Source organism: Macaca thibetana, chromosome 8 (genome assembly GCF_024542745.1).
Source record: "Macaca thibetana thibetana isolate TM-01 chromosome 8, ASM2454274v1, whole genome shotgun sequence".
In the NCBI taxonomy this organism is placed as follows: Eukaryota; Metazoa; Chordata; class Mammalia; order Primates; family Cercopithecidae; genus Macaca; species Macaca thibetana.
In genome coordinates, this window is record NC_065585.1 from 12,973,663 (window position 1) to 12,995,495 (window position 21,833).

Genomic DNA, 21,833 nt, shown 5'->3' on the forward strand with positions numbered 1-21,833 from the left:
GGTTTGTACTCCCAGGCTACTTTCAGAGAAGCTAGCAGAGTCAGGCTCTGACACTGAACCAGTGTCAACTACATCTGGAGGCCTTCAAAGCCCATGGTCTTTTCACCACTTGAGCTTCTAGAACAGACTGCTTTTTTTTTGTTTTTGATACTGGGGGCCTGAGTTCAGATTGTTAAGTGTATGCATAGTGTGCTGGACTCCTAGAACCCTTGACTTGGAAAGAAACATAGATGGACAGTTAGCCTCATATTTGGGGCTGGAACCTGCCTCAAAGCAAGTTTCTGTCATTGTGTCTACAGGTTCAGTGAACCCTCATATAACCCAATACTACTAGATAGGGGGCTCCCTCTGTGCCCAGCCACAGCTCATCTGCAGACGCACACATACACACACACATACACACACACACACACACACATTCATTATCCTCAATTAATCTTTCTACTCCCATCTCCAGATTATGGAAATAGAAGAGAATTGCAACTCATTTTCCTGCATAAAACCTTCCAGTCAGTGACCATGACAAAGTAAAGAAAGTCCAAAACCTGACCATCACCTCCAGGACCCTAAAATATTGGGCCCCTGATCACCACCCCCATGCGCCTCCTATCTTGCTTTCACTCCTGAAAAGGTTCTAGTGGCAGGTGCCACTTTCTATTCAAGGCACTCAGGGCACTCGGTCCACTAATATTTTTGATCCCTTGTATGTGTTATTCACTGGGACAACCATGGAAGGTCACGGGTGACTTGCCGAAGAATCTAACTTTGATCCTGAAGGCAATGAGAAACTAGATGAGCCAGAGAATGACATCAGTAGATCCATTTTTCAGGAATATGATAGCAAAGAGTGTAGAGGATGGATCTATGGACTCAAGTCAAAGCAAGGAGATCAGCTAGCAAATATTGCAGGGTTCAGAGTAAGAGGAAATGAGGGCCTAGATCAAGGTAAAAGCAGTTAGAAGGCAGAGTAGAAGGAGGACCTGAAAGAGAACAGGCAAAAGGGACCCATGACTTGTGGGAGAGTTAGAGAGGTCAGAGGAAGCAAGTCTTCAATAAAAGACTGGGAAAGTTTGGGTATACTTACTTGTAACTAGACTTACTTGCTCAGACAGTGACTTACGTGTTTCCATTTGATTCTACAATGCTATCCTTGTTATAATCATTGAGGATTTGGGATAGCATAAAGCAGAGTCTTCTTAGAATGGGCAGATGACTTCCCCGTAAGAGACCACAGTGCCCTTGAACTCAAACAAGAACACTTTGGATGCAGAACCAAGACAATTTCCATTTGGTATGCATCCCAAAGTGTTGGCAATGGGCCCATTCTTTTGGGTTGATGTATTATAAATAAGGCATTGTCCTAGCTGTCAGAGACTTGGAGGACTACATTGTGCTGCAGACAGCTGCTGTGATATGAGGATGGTTTTTAAACTAAGAGAGTACATTTCTTTCTTTCTTTTTCCAAGGACAAAAGTATAATATCCCTAGAGAAATTCATTTAGCAACCATTCTGAAGCAAGGCAGTCCCTTGGGAAAAGAATGTCCCTGAATTCCAACCCACTCCATATGTTAATGGCAGAGAAGTAGCTGACAACACACTGGTGTTTTCTCACCTACCTCCGAAAGGTTTTCTTGTCTTTTGTTTATGCTTGCTTTAATAACAACTTTCTTGAGATACATTTCACAACCCTTAAGAGGATTTTACATACCATAAAAGGTACCCTTTTAAAGTGAACAGTTCGGTGGTTTTGTGTATATTCACAAATTGGGGTATCAATCACCACTATCTAGTTCTAAAACAATTTTATTATCCTAGGAAGAAATTCTGTCCCAATGAGCAGATACTCCTGGTTCCCTCTTCACCCCAGACCCTGCAATCACTATCTACTTTCTGTCTTTATTTCACCTATCCTGAACCTTTCATAGTTGAATGAAATCATATAATGTCTTTCTTTTATGCATAGTTTCTTTCACTTTGCATAATGTTTTCACGTTTCATTTGTGTTGTAGTGTCTGTCAGAACCTTACTCCTTTTTATAGCCAAATAATATTTGATTATATATACCACATTGTGTTTAATGATTCATCAGGTGTTGGAAATTTTGGTTGTTCCCACTTTTTGGCTTTTGTGAATAATGCTACTATGAACATTGACATACACGTTCTGTGGACATATGTTTTCAACTCTCTTGGGTATATGCCTAGGAGTAGGATTGGTAAGTCTATGTTTAACTTTCTGAGGAACTGCCAGACTGTTTTCCATAGTGGCTGCACCATTTTAGATTCCTGCCAAAGGTTTGGAAGGATGAAGTAGCGTAGCCCATCTGCAACATGATGCCATATCACAATTTTCAGCTTAGTGTAGTTCTTTGTTAATTTGCAAGTATCTATGTTTTGGGGGCTAGCAGTGATGGATGGTGGTGGTCCATTCTTATTTTTTTATACAAATTATAATTATAAACTTGTTGCTTTGGAATTGCAAAGAACTTCAAAGAGTTTCAAGCCCAAACCCAATTTTCTATGAGAAGAACCTGAGGGCCCCCAGAAGTTCAGGAACCCCCAAGAAGTTCAGGCCACATATCATATTGGGCATAACTAAGGGCAAACCCACGTCTTCTGATCTGCTGACCAGTGGAGACTGAACGGACTTAAGGAAGATGCTGGGGTAGGAGTGATGGCAGATGATACATTCTTATATACAAGCAGGGATGAGGGAAGCTGTTAAAAATCAGACATTGCTTTTTATCAACAGAACACGTGCACTGTTTTATTCCTGGTAGGGAGAGTGGAATTATGTCTGATTTTTCATTTTCTACAGCTGCACTGTTCAATATGGTAGCCACTAGCCTCGTTGGCTAGTGAGAATTTGACGATTACCAGTGCAATTGAGGAAGAGATTTATAAATTTTATTGTAAATAACCCTCTGTGACTAATGACTACTCTATTGGACAGCACAGCCCTGGAATTGTTAGCTATGAGAACTGAAATGGAGATGAGAAGACTTTGCCCACGATGTAGAAAACACTTGAGCAAGAACAGGTAGTTCATTGTGTAACCAGGACTTGTTCCTTTTATGACCAGGGTCAAGATTATTGGAGTGCTTAGAAATGGAGAAAGGGGACTATATGCACTAGTCATTTCCTATGGCCAAATAACATTGGATCTGCTTTCATACATACTATCTTATTTAAGCTTTAGGATGTCCTGGAAGATACGTAGAAGGGGTAACCATTTTTCATAACCCCGCTTTTATAGGTAAAGAATGAGAGAGTCAATGAGATTAATTAGCTTCCTTAATGTCACTCAGCTGATAAATGATGGAACAAAGATTGGAACCCAAGTCTTGTGCCAAAACCTATGTTTTTATTTTGCTTTGTATCTCTGGGAAGAAAATATTATTTAGGGAGAAAACTGGATAAAATGATGATGAAATGATACAAGGGTCATTTTGATAATAAGACCCATTCTTGAAGATTGTTGTTTGGATGGTCAAACTGAATAAAATGTGTGAGAGTAGTTGTCTTAGTCCCTAGCCCATAGCAAGTGTTCAGTCTGTGCTGATTGAATCTGGGCTGCAAGGGAGTATTAATGCTGAAGGGAAAAGGAAGCCCCTGAATTACTGCCCTGGGAAACCACTGTTAGCAACCATGATCTAGAACACTCTGGAATGTTGTTAAAACCCTTTTATTCATTTATTCCATTCATTTAGCATATATTTATTGATCATCCCTTATGTGAACTCTATTTGGTATTGGGGATCTAATGGTTAACTGGACAGGTCAACTGCTCTGGTCCTATCCTATCATAAGAGTAGTGAAGATAAGATAGGGATGTGCTCATGGGATGTTGTGACTTGGAGTTTGCTGGGGCTTTGGCTGGATCAATCTCAGTGGAGCACTGGACACAGAAGCCAGATGACACAAACTAAAGGGTGATGAAGAAATGAGCAAGTGGAGACAGTGATTGTAGGTGACAGCTGGAGTGGGTGTGAGGCCAAAAATTTTTTCTTTGATGGAAAGGGTCTAGCAGAGAAGGATAAATGTGCGTATGGGGGGAGGGGAAAGACTAGAGGTGAGAGAAGCAGAGATGGCCTGGTCTGTGGAGTATGGGCCTTCTTTAAGAGCATGGGCCCTTCATCCACTGGCACAAAACAGAAGTCCAGTGGGTGGCCAGATGGTGAGACCATGGGTAGATCTCAGTGAGAGGGCAGTCAAGGTCATCAGCTGGGAGGAAGGTGTAGAAGTGAGAGAAGTCTGATGGTAGAGCAGGAAGCATGAAATACTCATCGTGGAGAGTGAAAGAGGAATGGACAGTGTAATCCTTTAAACTTTCTCCGTATCATACCTTCTCTTCCAATATGCCCTTCAGCTGCCCCCTTGCCCTTTCCTTCCCCTTACTATCTTTCCTACTTCTCCTGGCCTCAGAGACCTAGAACATCCTAGAAAGTCACAGCTTTCTGTATCCACCTGCTTTGTGATCAACTAACTCATCACTTTGTTGTGCTCTTGGGGAAATGGGCCCAGAGAATGTGTGACCAGCCCAAGGCCACACTGTAACCAGATGCTGAGCTGACCCTCAAAGCAGAAATTCTTAACTCTCCAACTGGCCCTTTTACTTCTCTGCCATGATTCTCTTGTTCTGTCTCCATGCCTCCCACCTGTGGATCCCCATGTTAGGCCAGTCACTCTTTCAACATTAATGAGCACTCTCATGTGCTGGGCTGCAGAGGTCTCATATTTTAGACAAGAAAAACAAAGACAAAAAACAGACTACATGTAATTCTAGTGTGATGTGATCCACGTGATAACGACAGAGTACCATTCCATTTGTGAGGGGATTTTCTCTGTCTAGACCTTGGACAATTGAATAAGAACCTTCAGGAGGGCCCCTCCGGGTAGACATAAAGGATGAGTAGGACTGTTCCAGGCAGGGAAAAGAAGAAGGGAGTTCCAGGCAGAAGGAGAGCCTGAGAAAAGGCTTGGAGTCACGAATATGTGTAAAGCACGGCTGGTGCACCTCCCAGCTAGGAGTGAGGGCTCCAGAGCCAGATCACATGGGTTTGGATCCTGACTTTGCTGTCTCCTAACTGTGAGCCCTTGAGCAATTCATTTGACCCCTCTGTGCCTCAATTTTCTCCTCAGGGAAATGGGATGATAATAGTACTTCATAGGGTTGTTATGAGGATTAATTGAGTTAAGACAGTGTTTGCTATGATGACACTGGTGGTGATAGAGTTATGTTGGGTGTGTGACTGCTACATTATGACATTCCTGGTTTCTTGATCTGTCCCCACTACCAAACAAATTTTCCGAGCTCAACATGAGAGCTGGGGCAGAGTAAGTGCTCAGCAACCATTTTCTGGATGAATAAATGAATGAATGAGTGGCTGAAAAGAGCCCTGAAAACCTCAGAGCCAATGGGAGTAACATGGGCTGGGGTCTGGCTGGGTAAACCTACCTCCTTCGTTGGTTCCCTCCACACTGACCATCCTGTCCTAGAGCTCAACTCTGCTCCATCATCTTCAGAGGGAAGCTTTGCAGCAATCTTTCAAGGAAGAATACAGCTGTTTCACGTAATTTATGCTTTATTTTTTCTCCCTCTCCTCTTTCCAGGAAAGAACAGCTGGAGGCAGCATCCAGGTAAGTTTCTGATTATGAATTCCCTTCTTCCCATCTTTGTGTCAAGACAGAGCATCCTGCTCCATATGGTGTAGGGCCCCATGGGTGGTCATGCTGGTCCCAAGATGGAGTTTTTGGGGTCACATGGTTGCTGACCACCATAGTCCTCTGCCTGGTTTCCTTCTGGTTGATCTGAGGGCAACTTAATAGGAATCATGGCCGCAGCCTCTTATTGAGGGTCTGGGTTCTGTGTCAGGAGTTCTGCATATGTTATCTCATTTGGTCTTCACAACCACAACGTAAGATAGGCCCTAATATCGTCCTTTGTGGATGAGGAGACTGTGGCTCAGAGAGGTTGGATTGAGATTGAGTGGCAAGACCAAAATTCAAAGTCAGGTCCGAATATTAAGATCATGTTATTTGCATGATATATCACTTCGTCTGCTTCCTGGGCTCACAGATGGTAAGTGAATCAAGACTGTAATTCATGATCCTCATGACTGTGGAGGTTTCTCGGTAAACCACATCTATCTATATGCCTATATGACACGTAGAAGCCATTTTTAAACTATTATTATTGACAAATCACTTGTGAGTCCTCACAATCAATCTCCTGGACACTAAGTCCAAACGCTCTCCTTCTAGTGCTGACAGAATCTGGCCAGAGGAGGTGAGAGGACCCTGGACTACCTTATAGGGGAGCCACTTGAGAACAATGGCCTTTGGGAGGCCAAGTTAAATCCTCCCAAGTGTTTCCATGAAGCCCCATCCACACAAAATCCCACTTGGAAGAGGCAATTACTGATGGTGTCAGTTCTGTTTCCTTTGCGTGTGTTTTCAAATGGACTATGTGGTTCTTGCCTGGACCCACTTTGGACTGTAAGGGCCTTTGAGCAGTTTGTAAAGGAGGGTTAGGTGAATGACAGTAATGGTGTTGGGACATTCACTAGAGAATCTGCAGCAGCTCATGGCTCCTAGAGACAGAGTGAAAGGACACCACAGAGATCTCTGCAGATATTTCTATGGAAACCAAGGTCCCTGGAGAGGACAGGCTCATCCCACATCACACAGCCCATAAGCACCAGGAGTAGATGATCAAGGTCTCAAGATTCCCAACAGGGTGTTCTTTGCTTTCCTTCTTTCATGACCAACAGGGTTTTAAATCGTGCAGATTTTGACACTGCAAGTGAATTATTAAATCTACCTTTAGGGCCTTTTCTATACAGACATGAACAAAATTCATTGAAATATGCATGCAAATATCATAGTGCCCTGGATTCAGCACTTCCGGTTTAATTAGGACTCAGATAGATGCATTTTGAGGCTTTCTTGGGGATGCCTCTCTAGAAGAGGGGCTTCTGATATCTTGTCATCAACTTGTTCATGTCCCTTTCAAGAAGTCCCCACTCTGCTAGGAGCACAGAGGGAAAATCTATCCCATGATTTCTCCGAGTCAGAGTTGCTGGGTGTTTGGTGGCTCACCCTCCTCAGAGAAGAAGAGCAAAATCATTATGTAAGTCACTCAGTCTCCTTCATCCAGGGTTGGGACAGAGTCAGGTTGGCTGATGCGTTAGCAGGTGAGATGCCAGGTGTGATTATAGCTGCACAGCCTAGAGGTGGAAATGAGATCTGGAAATGGGATGCAAGAATTGTCAACAGAGGAATCAATTCCTTTACCCAGGAGGCAGGGAACCAGGTGACTACAGAATGTCAGGAATGTACGTGTACATTAGAGTCACACTTGCTTGTGTGCATTTTCCACCTTACAATAGCTTCTTCAACAGGCTGACAGCTACCTGGTGTTCCAGCCTTCCTTTATTCATATTTTTCTTTTTATTTTATTTTATTTTATTTTATTTTATTTTATTTTGAGATAAAGTCTCGCTCTGTTGCCCAGGCTGGAGTACAGTGGCACAATCTCAGCTCACTGAAACCTCTTCCTCTTGGGTTCAAGTGATTCTCCTGTCTCAGCCTCCCAAGTAGCTGGGATTACAGGTGAGCACCACGACACCTGGCTAATTTTTGTATTTTTTTTTTTAGTAGAGACCGGGTTTCACCATGTTGGCCAAGCTAGTCTTGAACTCCTGACCTCAGGTGATCCGCGCATCTTGGCCTTCCATAGTGCTGGGATTACAGGCATGAGCCACCGTGCCCAGCCCCTTTATTGATATTTCTAAATAGAGTCAGATTTGGAATTCACCTTATTGCCTCCTTCTAGCATAGGTAGCCCATACCCTTGTTTATTTGTCAGCCTGATGAAAGGATTATATTCTCTGTAATTTAACATGCTGGTGCTATACTGGGGATAAGAAAAATGACTTTCCAGTTAGGTTATTGGAAAGAGCTCAAGTCCATATTTAGTTGTAAAGCTATGACTTTATAAGGGCTGCCTTGAATGTTTTGATTTACGTGGACTTGTTTGTAGAACATAAGCCCAGCTGAATTCTTACAATGACTGGGGGGTTGGCTTTGATAATTTTATGCAAAGCATTTTACATATGTCATCTTATTTGATTCTCATGAAAGTGAAGGCAGCTGACACCCTCCCATCCCTTCTCACCTAGTTTAGATGCCCAACACATGATGCCCTGAGGTAGGACTCAGAACTTCCCTAATAAAGCATATATACTTTATAACATTGGGTCCCTAGTAAGCCCACAGTAGAAGTTGGCTGTCTTCCTTTTGATTAACCTCAGAATCAGAGATCCTGAGAAGGAAGCATAAAATTATCAAAGCCAATCTCCCACTCATTGTAAGAATTCAACTGAGCTTTTATTCCTCAAACAAGTCCTCATAAATCAAAACAGTCAACACAGCCCTCATAAGTGACAGCTTTATAAGCAACTATGGGCTTGATTTAAAAGTTATTATATATCTGATTTAAAAGTTATTATATATCTATACAAATAAACTGATTTAAAAGTTATATATCTACGCAAATATAATCAAGTTCTTACTTTATATATGACATAAATATGATACAGATTTATATATATACACCTGTTAAATCATCTCTTCCTCTCTAGACCATGAGCTCCACAAGGCTAATACTCTGCCTGAAATGTAAGATGTACCCCACAAGTATTTGCTGAGTGACTATAAAAGATGACCTAATTCAAGGATGAATTGTACCTCTATTTTACTTATAAGGAAACTGATCTCAAGCATTTACGTAACTTACATCTAAGTCGAACGTAGAAGATGGGCCTTGCAGATGCACGGGGAGTCCATGAGCCTTCCTCTGCATCAGCTGGACTCTGCCTGCAGCACAGGTGGCTGTCATGCCCTTGTTATCCATGTGTGCAGATTGAGCTCGGCTAATACAATGGACGCATGATCTCAACCCTTGTCTTCCCTCGGCCAGAAGGTCTTATCTCACATCTTATATAGCCCTCTCCTTCACTTTTTTTGGGAGCCTACCTAACGTCACCTCCCAAGAGAGATTTTTCCTGACCCTCTGCCCATGCCCCTGCCTCTATCCCCATGATCCTACGATGATTGCCTGCTATATATATTTAGTCAGTTGCCTCCCAGGGGCTAAGCTCTGTCTGTTTTATTCACTGCATTGTCTCCTACACCTGACACAGTGCCTGGAACAGAGCCTGACACATGGTTGGCTTTTAGTAGATATTAACTTTGTGAGACAGTGAATGGATGAATGGATAGATGGATGGATGAATGGATGGATGGATGGATGGACTCATTATTCTACAAGTGTCATAGTGTTTCACCCAACTTAAACTGAGGGAGGTGTACTGGTTCACATAGCCAGCCATCAGAGAGGGTGGGAACCCCTAAGAAACAAGGAATGGGACCCCAGGATTTTCTCTCTTCATCTCTTATCTCTGTTTCTCTTTTTGTGACAATTTTACTCTCTCAGCCGACTTTCTCCATATCAGTGAAGCAGTGGATACTAACAGTTCCAAAATCACATATATTTCCTCTGTCCTCTGTCCATCTGCCCTTCACCCAACACCAGTTATTAAAATCGCAGAGAAGCACTCAGATTGACCCAGTTTGGGTCATATATTCACACCCTGGACAACCTCTACCCCTTGAAGAGTAAAAGCTGCTACTGTCTAAGCTCTGGACCAGATTTCCACCTGTTAGAGTGGGTGGGTGCTGGTATAAGATACTATGCTTAGCAGCCCCCATTAGAGTCACATGACTGAAGTGGGATACTCAGTTCTCGAAAAGAATAGGGCACTTTTTTCTCAAAGAATGAGCGATGAAACATCAAGCAGACAAAACACGATAATTGTTCATTACAGGCATAAATTCTACCTGTAAGTTTTCAAGTTCCTAATAATAATATTGCATTAAAAAACATGAACAGTTAACCATATTAAGACTGGCATTTTGTGTTAGGTCCATCATTTTGAACAGCCGTAATAACTATTCAGTAGACATGCAACAGTGCTGATAATTATAGACATCTTTTTGATAGAAACTAGCATTTTTTAGATTCTCAAAATAGATAACTGTGTTGACAGCAATTGCTTGCCTGAGCCGAGTGGTTCACTCTGTATTTTCTACCAATTCAGTCTGAACAGCAGCCTTCAGGAATCTTCTCCTCTGTATTCATATTTGCAGGGGGAAAATAAATCTGTCCCAGGTACCATCTTTCTCTCTATGTGATGATTATGTCTTTCCCATTACAGAGTGGTCAAATTTAGTAGAGAATCATTCTTTGGATCAAATAATCCAACAGTAACTTACAAAGAATGCTGACTGATTCCCTGGCATAGTTGTAAGCACATCTCATCTGCATAACCACCCTAAGAGATAGGTACTATTTTTAATCCCCATTTTATAATTGAGAAACTGAGGTCAGATAGATAAGTGACTTGCAGAAGGTCACAAAGCTAGAAAGTAGCAAGAGCAAGACTTGGCTCCAGTTGGTCTAGCTCTGTAGTTCATGGTTCTTACCACTGTGCTCCTCCTTCCAGTTATTGGGAACAGTTATCTAGTCAGTCACAGAAGGTGTCCCTTTGGCTCGTTTTGTTCTCTTCTACCCTTTATTGGCCCACATAGCTGAGGTCCCTGCCACAGGAGGAGGCTAGAGAGGCAAGAAAAGGTACAGAGCCAGGGTCATCTGTGGTGTGAAAGAGCATTTAGTTAGATGCTATAATTGACACTTTGCCTTCTCCCTGTGACATCAGCCACATGAAATTTATCTCACAGAGTCATGAACAATGTTGGCAATCAAACACCTTCCATGCTCCAGAATCAATGACTACTGAAGGTAAACATGAATTTAGAGCTCAATCAATCCAATCCCCTAATTTTACTGATGAGGAAATTGTTAACCAGAGCAAAACAAAAGGCTTGAACACAATGCCATAGCTATTAGTATTTTCTCCTGCTATCCAGACCCTGCAACATTATCCCAGAATGCAGAGTAACTGAAATGCAGAGGTAAGATTTGGACCAATTTTTTTTAACCTCAGAGGGATCCCAGATAGGTCCTGAAGGCTTAGTCTCAATTTTCCTCTTGGGATAGTGGGGTGTGGGGGGCCATGCATAATACCCCTTCCCCTCTGAATTGTGAATCAATTAAGAAATATACCTAGAAGTCAAAGTATTAAAACATAGGTTATCAAAGACCACATGTTCTCACTCATAAGTGGGAGGTGAACAATGAAAACACATGGACACAGGGAGGGGAACGTCACACACTGGGGCCTGTTGGTGGATGGGGGGCAAGGGGCAGAAGAGCATTAGGACAAATACCTAATGCATGTGGGGCTTAAAACGTAGATGGTGGGTTGATAGGTGCAGCAAACCACCATGGCACATGTATACCTATGGAGCAAACCTGCATGTTCTGCACATGTATCCCAGAACTTAAAGTGAAACAAATAAAATAAAATAAAATAAAATAAAACACAGGTTACATTTTCTGGATAAAGCAAGATTGGCTCTAGGGGCAACACTTCTCACCAAGTGTGTCCTTGGAAACAGCACAGGGACAGAGCAGATACTCTCCCAGTCAGCCACTGGGCACTGAGAGCTATAGAGAGAAAGATCATATCTGAACACTGACATTTAATACAGAACTCTCCCAATCAAAGAACATGGGCGAATGGCTATTGCACACACCATAACCCAGTTGGATACTTCACCTCCTTCCATGGAGAGAAGCTAGTAGAGCTATCAGCTTCTTCCCAATTCTTTTGAGAGTATAGACATTCCATTTTTATGACTTCAAAAACAGGGAAAAGATGGTCCCCCATATGGTTCATGTGGCCTTCTCTCTACCTATGAGCATGGTATCCCTTAGCACCCAAGAATATGCCTCAGCTCCCTGACTTGGCTTCATCAGTCTAAAAGCAGAACTTTTCACTTAGTACATTCACCAAGCCGTCATTTGCTATTAGATTTCTACAGCAGCCATAACAAATTGCCACAAAATGGGTTAACTTAGAACAACAGAAATGTATTCTTTCACAGTTCTGGAAGCTAGAGGCCTGCCCATGCTCCCTCCAAAGGCTCTAGACCAGGGTCCTTTCTTGCTTCTTCCTAGTTTCAGGTACTTCATGGTGATCCTTGGGCTTTTAGACCCATTCCTCCAATCTCTGCCTCCCACTTTACATGGCTTTCTTCCCTCTGAGTGTGTCTGTGTCCCAAATCTCCCTCTCATTTATCTTATAAAGGCAACAGTCATTGGATTAAAGGCCCACCCTAATTCAGCATGCCCTCATCTTTACTTGATTACATCAGCAAAGACCCTATTTCCAAATAAGGTCACGTTCCCAAGTATTGGGTTAGCAACAGAGCGTGTTTGTGCGGGGCGGCACACTTTAACCCTCTATGTTTGCCAAAAACAAGTGTGGTAGGTTGCACATGGTGGGAACCTGTCTTAGCAGATCCAGGATACATGACTTTGAGATAGATATTTATGAGAGATTTGGATTTTATTATCCCCCTACACCAATGGAGATACTAGGGATTAGCAAGGTGAAACAGTTCACACAGGGGCTGGGATTTGAACCTGTGTCTGCCTGGATCCCTCCAGATCTATGGTCATTTCTTCTTTTTAACTAGGGACTAAAAATAACCAGGCAGTAGAATTAGGAGGTAGTCATAGCCATAGGGACTGAGAACACAGTCCAGAGTTAGACTACTAGACTTCAAAACCTGGCTTCCCTTGTAATTAGCTGTGTGCTCTTGGCAACTTATGCAACCTCTCTGTGTCTCCATGTTCTTATCTGTGAAGTGGAGATCATAATAATGCTGACCACATGGGCTGGCTCAATCACACCTATCATACCTTAAAGACAGCTCAGCCTGTAGTAAATGCTCACTAGAGATCAGTGCTGATCAACCGGTGTGTTATTCAGACAAGAGATTTAGGTAAATTGAGAAAACATTTCTTACGAGACCAGAAGAAAATAATATGTCGCTCTCCACATTCACATCAGTATCATTGGAGTACCAGTTGCAAATGTACTGGAATCATCCTCATAGATCCGCAGACTCACTGGGTTAGAAGGAACCAAACAGGCCCTTGAGTTCAGCAGAACTAATTTTGCATTCCTGTTTAACTGAGATAACCCAATTAACACATCAGAGTTATTTCAAAATCATGATGCTGTTCCTTCCAATCGAGTGGTCAGTCTAATCACAATCCTGCTTCCCCCTTGCCTTATCTGTCCTTCCCCTTCCCCAGGATAGCCAGCCTTTTGGGAATCACCTGCCACCTGGGCCCAAGGTCCCTTATCTCTAGAAGTCAGAGATTGAGCTAGGTGATTTCCAAGCTACTTCCGGTCCTTTGTTCTATGAGTTTCCAGCCATAGTAGTAGAATTGGAACCATGCTGTTTTACCACGTTAGACACTGCAAGTTACAGATTACTTTTAATAATGTTGGCTATGTGATTCTGGGCACATTACAAACCTCACTGTGCTTCAGTTTCTTCATCTATATGATGGTTATAATAAGGGTACCTATCTCCTAGGGCTGTGGTAAGGATTGTGTGCTTAGAATAGATCCTGGCCCATGGTAAGTATTATTTAAAGATTTGCTTTTATTATCATTGTTATCCCGATTTGCACCCATATTTCGAGGTTTTCTTGGCCTGGGGTTATTTCCATATGCTGTAGAGCTAGTTTAGGAGTCAGATCAACCTAGATTTGAATCCTGGCTTTGCAACACTTTTCTCCTTGCTTCCATCCATCCTTCCTTCATTCTATCCTCTGCCTTCCCTAACCTAAACACTGAGTATTAAGAGCTCTGCTTTTTGTCAGCCCTGAAGATTCTCGGGGAATTGCAACTCCTATTTTAATGGGAAAGGCCCTCACAATCTGATGGGGGGAGCAGATGTGTCAGCCGAAAAGAACAATGTAGTGTCGGGAGTGCTGGTAGGGAGATGTTAGAGACACAGGGGCAGGAGAAACAGGCACAAAGAAAGGAAACTCTAAGCTCTACCAGAAAGAAGAGAACAGGGAAGAATCCACTGAAGACCTTTCTTCTGGCCTCTCAAGCGCTAAGTAGATTTACACTGAGCTGAAGAAAGAATTAAGGTCCTAATTTTATTCCTTCCATCTTTTATTCTTTCATCCTTCAAGCTTTGGGGGCCTAGGCCTGTGATCTTCTCTCCAGTCACCTGATTCTGTTGTAGGAAAAAAACGAGTTCTTGTCACATGACCAGGAAAGATTAGGCATGCAGGCACTTTGAAGAGTGAGAGGTTACAAAATTTATTGAGTGAAAAGGAAAAAAGAAAAGCAACACAGCAAAGTGAGCGGGGTTCCTGTTCACAGGTTTCCATCTCTCAGTTGGAATCCCAAGTCACCACCCAGGAACAGGAGAGGCCAGGCTCCTCCTCCCTGCAAGTTGCACAAACTTCCTGCAGCCCCACCCCATCATCCCAGTGCACAGGCTGGTTGGGGATTCTCCAGGGACCTTATCACCTCCTGCATCTATCATTCGCTACTCTAAAGAAGTACATCTAACTGCCATTAGAATAAGGATGAGGATAAGGATGAAGACAGATCTTAACTGCTTCCTGTTGACAGGGGTGCTATTTTGGGAAAATGGCCGTCAAATCACCCTCAGAGGCCTATCCAAGGGTTCCCACCAGAAGGGGCCATTGCCGAAAGCTCCAGTTGCATGACTGGAGTTTGATGGCCTGAAGAAGGGACAAACTGAGTTATTAGAAAACATGTAGAAATATGAAATAAGAGGGTGTGGTAAGGACAGCTCAAAAATCCCAAGGACTTTTACCAGTTTGCATGGGGAGAAGGGGGCAAAAAGCCCGATTGGATAAAAAAAACAAACAAACTTTTACCTTTTTGATGGCTTCTGGGTTCCCTTCCCCTGAGCCCAGTCCTAAGCCAACCAGTTTAAGGTTTGGGAAATTAACTTTTCCCAGTTTGGAGGCTCCACCTGAAAGGAGTCTCCCATAACATAGAGACACAATGACCTATCATTGAAGAGAGCACAGAGGAGGAAAAAGGGAGGAAAAAAAAGGCATTTTTTTTCAAAGGCATCCCAGAGGTTCAGGATGCATTTGAAAGGGGTACAGAGATGAATGGCTACTCAACTACAAAGAGGGGAACAGGTGTCCCTGGCTCCTTTCTCTTTCTAGCAAATACCTAGGGTACCTGAGGGAGGGAAAATGAGGCATTCCTCTTTCTCTCCTTCCTCCTTCTATCCCTGAGTCCTGGTGACTATGGCAGGGTGCCACCCATGGGTGTTAAAGAGGCTTTCACCCATGTTAATGGGGGGGTCTGCAGGGTAGGAGTATCCACTCTTACCCACATATGTCCTCTCTCCCCTGCTGTCAATAGCCTTGAATTACCTAGACATCATTTATGCCATGAATACTAGTGTGATGTAAGAGGGTGTTTTTATCCATGAAACGGGAAGCTTGGCTTACTCAGCAGGAATCAGTCACGCTTAACTGTGCTGTGTCTTTTAACTGCTGTTATTATCTCCCTCTGGATCCCTCAGATCCAGTTTGCTTTCCTAGGGCTTTGACCCAAAGCTTGGAATTGAGTTTGGAACAAAAATGTGTCTTGGGGGGACTGCATGGACTCCTTATCATGAGCTGAATACTAAAGTGAAGCTGTGGAATTAAGTCTTTCTCTAACAAGGGAGAGAAAAGGATGTCTTATGACACACCCAGGGAGAGAAAAGGATATCTTTGGATGCATGGTGCTTGGCTTTGGTTGTCTCTCTTGGTCTTACTTTCCCAAAAAGAAAACCTCTGGGTTAGGGGCACTCTATTTATTCCCATCGTCTGGCAGGATTTGCAAGATAATGGCTCAGAACTAGAATATTGATCCAGATTTTCACATTACCCATCCCTCTTGTTTCTTCTGAGCTGCACCCAGAGATTTCTGGTTAGTTCACAGCAACAATCAGGGTTAGTCTAAAATGTAGGCAAAAACTTAAAAAACAACGAATGAGTTTAGAATTTAATGACAAACTTATGATAGGTTTTGAAACATAATTCCTCTCTCTCCAATACTCATTTTTGTTAAAAAAAAAAAATCATGATAGGATGACGTTGTTTGCAAAATAGATTTTAGTCTTATACTTGGCCTGATTATTTGCATAAAGTGCAGCAAGAATAATTATCTCTACATAGGCCTTTTAGACTGGCTTTGATGGAACTCTGTCCCACAAGGAATCTCAGATAAGACCTTTTAAAGCAGAGCCCAGTCATGGGTTTGTATCCTCAAATACCTGTGAGTTGGGTGATCCTCTCCTCTTAAGGTCCCAAGATAAACTTGGAGATCCTGGGCCTGTTAGAAAGTGACATTTTTTACTGACCACAGGTCAGGAACCCTGTACAGGGACTGTGTAGACAAGGGTATAAGGCCAGGTTTTTCGAAGGGGTTTTTATTGGCTCTGCAAGTCAAGCTTGACTCCTTAAAAGGAAGAATGCTTTTCCAGTCAAAGCCTTGGTAAAACAACCAGTTTCTACAATTGTGTCCTGTTGCAAAAGAAAATGGATTCTTATTGCACTGATGCAAACAACTGTATTGCCATGAGTAAAGAATAGTCACAACTAGTTTCCAAATTCTAGGACAAGCAGACAGAGAGAAAGAAACATGCTCCAAATTTTGTTCACAGAGTATACCTTACTCAATAGGTAAAGGCTGTAAATAGTTGAAAATAAGTTTCCTTGACTCTGAAAAAGAAAACAAGAACCAGCAATATTCCAAGCAAAAGTAAAAAAGATTGCTTTGGTTTTCTGTGAGTTCATTCAGTTAGCTCTTGTTTTGCTTGATATTCGTGAACATTTTTAGCTCTTCATGAGTCCTATACGTTTTTTCTTTATTCCAATGGCACAATCTCCAAAGTTATCAGAAACCTGTATTTGAGAGCAACTGTCAAAGTTCTGTAGCTTATTATAAACCGTCTTTTGAAAGAGGTTAAAACAAGGCAACAATTGTCAAAATGTTCAGGGTAGTTAGAGTTAGAAACACAATTGACAAAGAAGTTTGGTTATCTCATGGTATCCAGTAACTTAACATAATCTTAATTATGACAGCATGTACTTAGACATTAAGATTTTAGAAATCCCATACAATTTTGGAACATATATTGGTATTATTCGCCAAAATATAGCCTAAAGAAGATTGAATACCATTGTATCAATCCCATGTACATAAACATGTCAAATAATCCTGTTTACTTCTCTTTTCTGGATACTCCAGAGGACCTCTGAAGCATCCAAAAATCCAGATATCAGGAAACACAGTTTTGAAACTGAAGTTTGATTTGGGCAAACCTGTTAAATATGTTAGAGGCTTAAAACAGTTTACATTATGAAATAGAATTACATACTACCACAAATTATTTATTTTGCCAAAATGATGACTCAGAAATTTTAAAAAAGCAAAAACCTTTTATAACCCTTTACAAATTTTGCTAAAGAGAAGATTACTGCCTTAAGAATACCTCGTTGTGCTTTTATTTTAATGCTCAATTTACAGAAAAACCATATAATACCCTTTTGTATTTAATCAATATATTCACACACGGAATTTTTGCAAGATTAATTTTTACAATCCCTCCACCACGTGTTTAAACTTTTAGCTTTGTCATATCTAATTTAAAACAATTCTTTAACCTTAAGTGAGAATGTATATTTTTATACCTTTTTATAACCTTTTCTTAAAAACACATTTTACTGTTCTTACACACCTTGCACATAAATCTATTTCCAGTAGTCTCAATTACATGTCATAATGGTAACTTTTAACAATTTTTAATGTAAAACCTAGTAAGTTGTTTTGATTATGTGCTAGGTGCAGCCAAGGTTTGATGCCTCCCAGCATAATTAAGGGTGTGGTTAGTTCCATATGTCCCCAGCCCTTACCAGTTGTGAAGCCGGCAAATTAAAAAATTCTCAAATGCCAAAAATGCAGCCGATAACCTTAAAATATTTAGCCAACCTAGTATCTGACCTGCATAATTTAGTCCACCTAGTTATATTTTGATGACATCTGCTTTTTACCAATAATTATTAGGGCTGTTTTTATTTTTCAAAGATTAAAGTCACATGAAATGAAAGGTACCACAGTTTTTATCTTCCCTTTAAAAAATATTTGATCCAAGCACTTATCTTCCTTTAGGCCAATTAATTAAAGCTCTTTTTATAGACATCTCACACACACAACATATATATAACTGTACAGACAGACAGAAGAAAACCCAGTCCCCATAAGATCTTTTGTTTGCCAATCTCCTATTTGGATTATTGGCCTCCAGGTACTTTTAATTACTGGGGTTCTATGAGGAAAACAGAGGTCTCTCCCCTCTCATGTGTGCATTAAAAGTGGCAAGGCAAAATGGAGAAAAATATTTTAGTCAACCGAAAAAAAACCCTTTTTGCAGCAAAACAAGGTCAAAGAAAAGGAAAACAAAGTCCTTGTAAATGTAACTATAACTTGGATAATCCACTTTTAATTAAGGTGAGCACTCCTTAAGAAAATCCTTTTAACTCCCTTATTAGCCAACTTTAGCCATGCCAAACAGCCAATATTTCTGACTTTCAAACTTTACTAAAGGCTCAGAGAAAGGAAAATCCAAGGTGGTTCATAGAGGGTAAGGGAATCAACGAACAGCAAACGTTCACATATCATACCAGAAAGGACTCATTCCCTAGGCCAGGATTGAATCCAGGCCGCCCAAAGGCTGAACAAAGCCTTGCCACAAGGTTACAGGCCACGCCCTTAAGGATGTAAATCAAGATTGAGGCCTGCAGCAAAGTTTGCTACCAGCCATACAGAAAGATGTGCAAAGCACACCAGATTGGCTACAGCTTAAGACTAACCTCACAAATCCTTTCTCACAATTAAAACTCTGCCAAAAATACAGTGATCCCAATCATTTCCAGCCCAACAAAATGTCTTCCAAAAGGAAAAAAAAAAACAAAAAACAAAAAACAAACCCTTGTTTTAAAGTCATCTGCTGACAGTGTAGAGAAAAGGAGGTTAAATGCAGGGCTGTGTTAACTGCTGACAGGGTGGAGAAGAGAAAAGGATGACTGGGGGAAGAACCTCTTATTCTTATGGCAAATGGTGTCTGCACCAGGGAGATAAGCTTAACTATTGTGGGAGAGAGCTGGAGTCTCTAGCTGGGGTAGGTGGGGACTCTGTGGACACGTGGTGGGGAATACCAGCCAGTTGCTTGGGGCCCAGGCAGCAGCTATGACTCATCCTTACCCTGCATGGTCATTGGACACTGCACACACATGAGGCACACACCACAGCCATGCACTCTGGCTGGTAGGGAAGTAGGGGTAGGCAGCTGCCTGGTCCAACTGTCCTGTGCGCATGTGTCTGTGGCCCTTGGGGTAAGTGTGGACCACCTCCAGTACTGTATTGTAAAAGGAAAAATAGGTGTCATTACTGTCCCGAAACAAAGAAGATGAAGGCCATAGGACCAAAAGGCTCAGAAGCAAAAGTTAAAGGTTTTGGGTCCCCATTTCACCCTCCCTTCCTCAGATTCCATGTTCTGGGTACCAAAAAAATGTTGTAGGAAGAAACCGGGTTCTTGTCACATGGCCAGGAAAGATTAGGCATGCAGACACTTTGAAGGGTGAGGGGTTATGGAACTTATTGGGCAAAAGGAAAAACCACACAGCAAAGTGAGAAGGGTTCCTGTTAACAGGCCCCCATCTCACAGATAGAATCCCAAGTCACCACTCAGGAACAGGAGAGGTCAGGCTCCTCCCCACTGCAAGCGGCAGGAACTTCTTGTGGCCCCACCCCGTCCTCCCAGTGCACAGGCCAGTTGAAGATTCCCTGGGACCTTCCTCCTTATCTGCCTCCTGCATCTATCAATTCTATATGAGAAATCTCTAGAAATGTCAATTGATTAGATCAGCTAAGAAACACACCTGTCCCCCAAGAAAAATGCACAGAAAACCTAAATGAACAGCGAATCTTTATTTCTAGCCACAAAATAATAAATTCCTCTGTAGAGAAATAAAGTGTATGGTCAGAATTCTCCAGTAAACAGAACCAATGGAATATATCGAGGTGTATAACAGAAGATTTATTATGGGAATTGGCTCACATAATTATAGAGGTTGAGAAATCTCACAATCTGCTGTCTGCAAGCTGGAGAACCAGGAAAGCCAGCAGTTGTAATTCGGTCCAAGTCCAAAGGTCTGAGAACCATGAGCTCCAATGGTATAAGTCTTGGAGTTCAAAGACCTGAGAACCAGGACCTCCAATCTCTAAGGGCAAGAGAATATGAATGTCTCAGCTCAAACAAAGAGAGTGAATTCACCCTTTCCCTCCTTTTGATCTATTTGGGCCCTCAAAGGATTCGATGATGTCCATCCACATTGGTGAAGGCTGATCTTTCCTCAGTCTACTGATTCAACTGCTAATCTCTTCCACCCTCACAGATACATACAGAAATAATGTTTTATCAGCTATCTGAGGATCCCTTGGTTCAGTAAAGTTGACACATAAAATTAACCATCACACAAAGGATAGGAGTTATTTGATTCTCCCAGCTCTACCATGAACAGTGTGAAAGCTGTAAAGAAATTGCCAGCCTTGGCAACACAGTGAAACCCCGTCTGTACTAAAATATGAAAAAGTAGCCGGGGGTAGTGGTGGGTGCCTGTAATCCCAGCTACTCGGGAGGCTGAGGCAGTAGAATCGCTTGAACCTGGGAGGCAGAGGTTGCAGTGAGCCAAGATTGTGCCACCGCACTCCAGTCTGGGTGACAGAGCAAGGCTCTGTAGAAAGAAAGAAAGAAAGGAGAGAGAGAGAGGAGAGAGAGAGAGAGAGAGAGAGAGAGAGAGGAAGAAGGAGGAAGAAGGAGGAAGAAGAAGGAGAAGGAGGAGAAGAGAATGGAGGGGAGGGGAAGGGAAGGGGAGGGGAGGTGAGAGGAGGTGAGGGAAGGGAAGGGAAGGAAAGGGAAGGGAAGGGAAGGAAAGGGAGAAAGAAGAAAGAAAGAGAAAGAAAGAAAGAAAGGGAAATTACCATCATCTTCTTCAACGTTTATGCCATTTAAGGAAGGTCCGTCAAGTTCCAGGCCCCTTTTGGCCACTTCATGTTCATTATCATCTCATCTCCAATTAGCATTTCCCATTTTATTTTAACGAATAAAATATCTTAAGAAATAAGTACAGACAGAAACTTTCATTTATAATCTTTTCTTGGAGAGAAAAATAGGACACCAAAGCCTCAAAAGTTTGGCATGTGGTAGGTGACAGGTGTTTATTACCTGTCTGCTTTCTCTGTCTCTCTCAGGGCACACCATGATGCTAGGAAGCATTCTAAAAGTACTCTTAAAGGGGACTGCAGATCTTTTGTTAGTCCTCATCCTTTCCACGTGAAAAGATGAGAGGATGAAAGAATGAAGGAGAGAAGGCCTTGACTTCTATAAGTGGGATTGGCTGTTCTGTGCTGGGCACTCAGTCTGGCCAACATGACAAAACCCTGTTTCTACTAAAAATACAAAAATTAGCCGGGCGTGGTGGTGGGCACCTGTAATCCCAGCAACTCAGGAGGCTGAGGCAGGAGAATCGCTTGAACCCGGGAGGCAGAGGTTGTAGTCAGCAAGATGGCACCACTGCATTCCAGTCTGGATGACAGAGTGAGACCTTGTTTAAAAAAAAAAAAAGTACAGGTCTATAGTATTTGGTATATTCACATTGTTATGAAACCAATCTCCAGAACATTTTACTTTGCAGAACTAAAACTTTGTTCCTATTAAACAATGCTCCCCTTTTG

The 21,833-nt window shown here is 42.1% G+C and overlaps 1 protein-coding gene across 1 annotated transcript in view; it reads left to right on the forward strand.

The window, feature by feature from the left end:
* The window catches only part of KCNQ3 (potassium voltage-gated channel subfamily Q member 3), a 360,731-nt gene that overhangs the window by 315,676 nt on the left and 23,222 nt on the right, over window positions 1–21,833 (forward strand). The window contains exon 9 of the mRNA XM_050801594.1: window positions 5,614–5,640. Coding sequence (XP_050657551.1) covers window positions 5,614–5,640 — 27 coding nt within the window. The remainder of the gene's footprint in view (window positions 1–5,613; window positions 5,641–21,833) is intronic.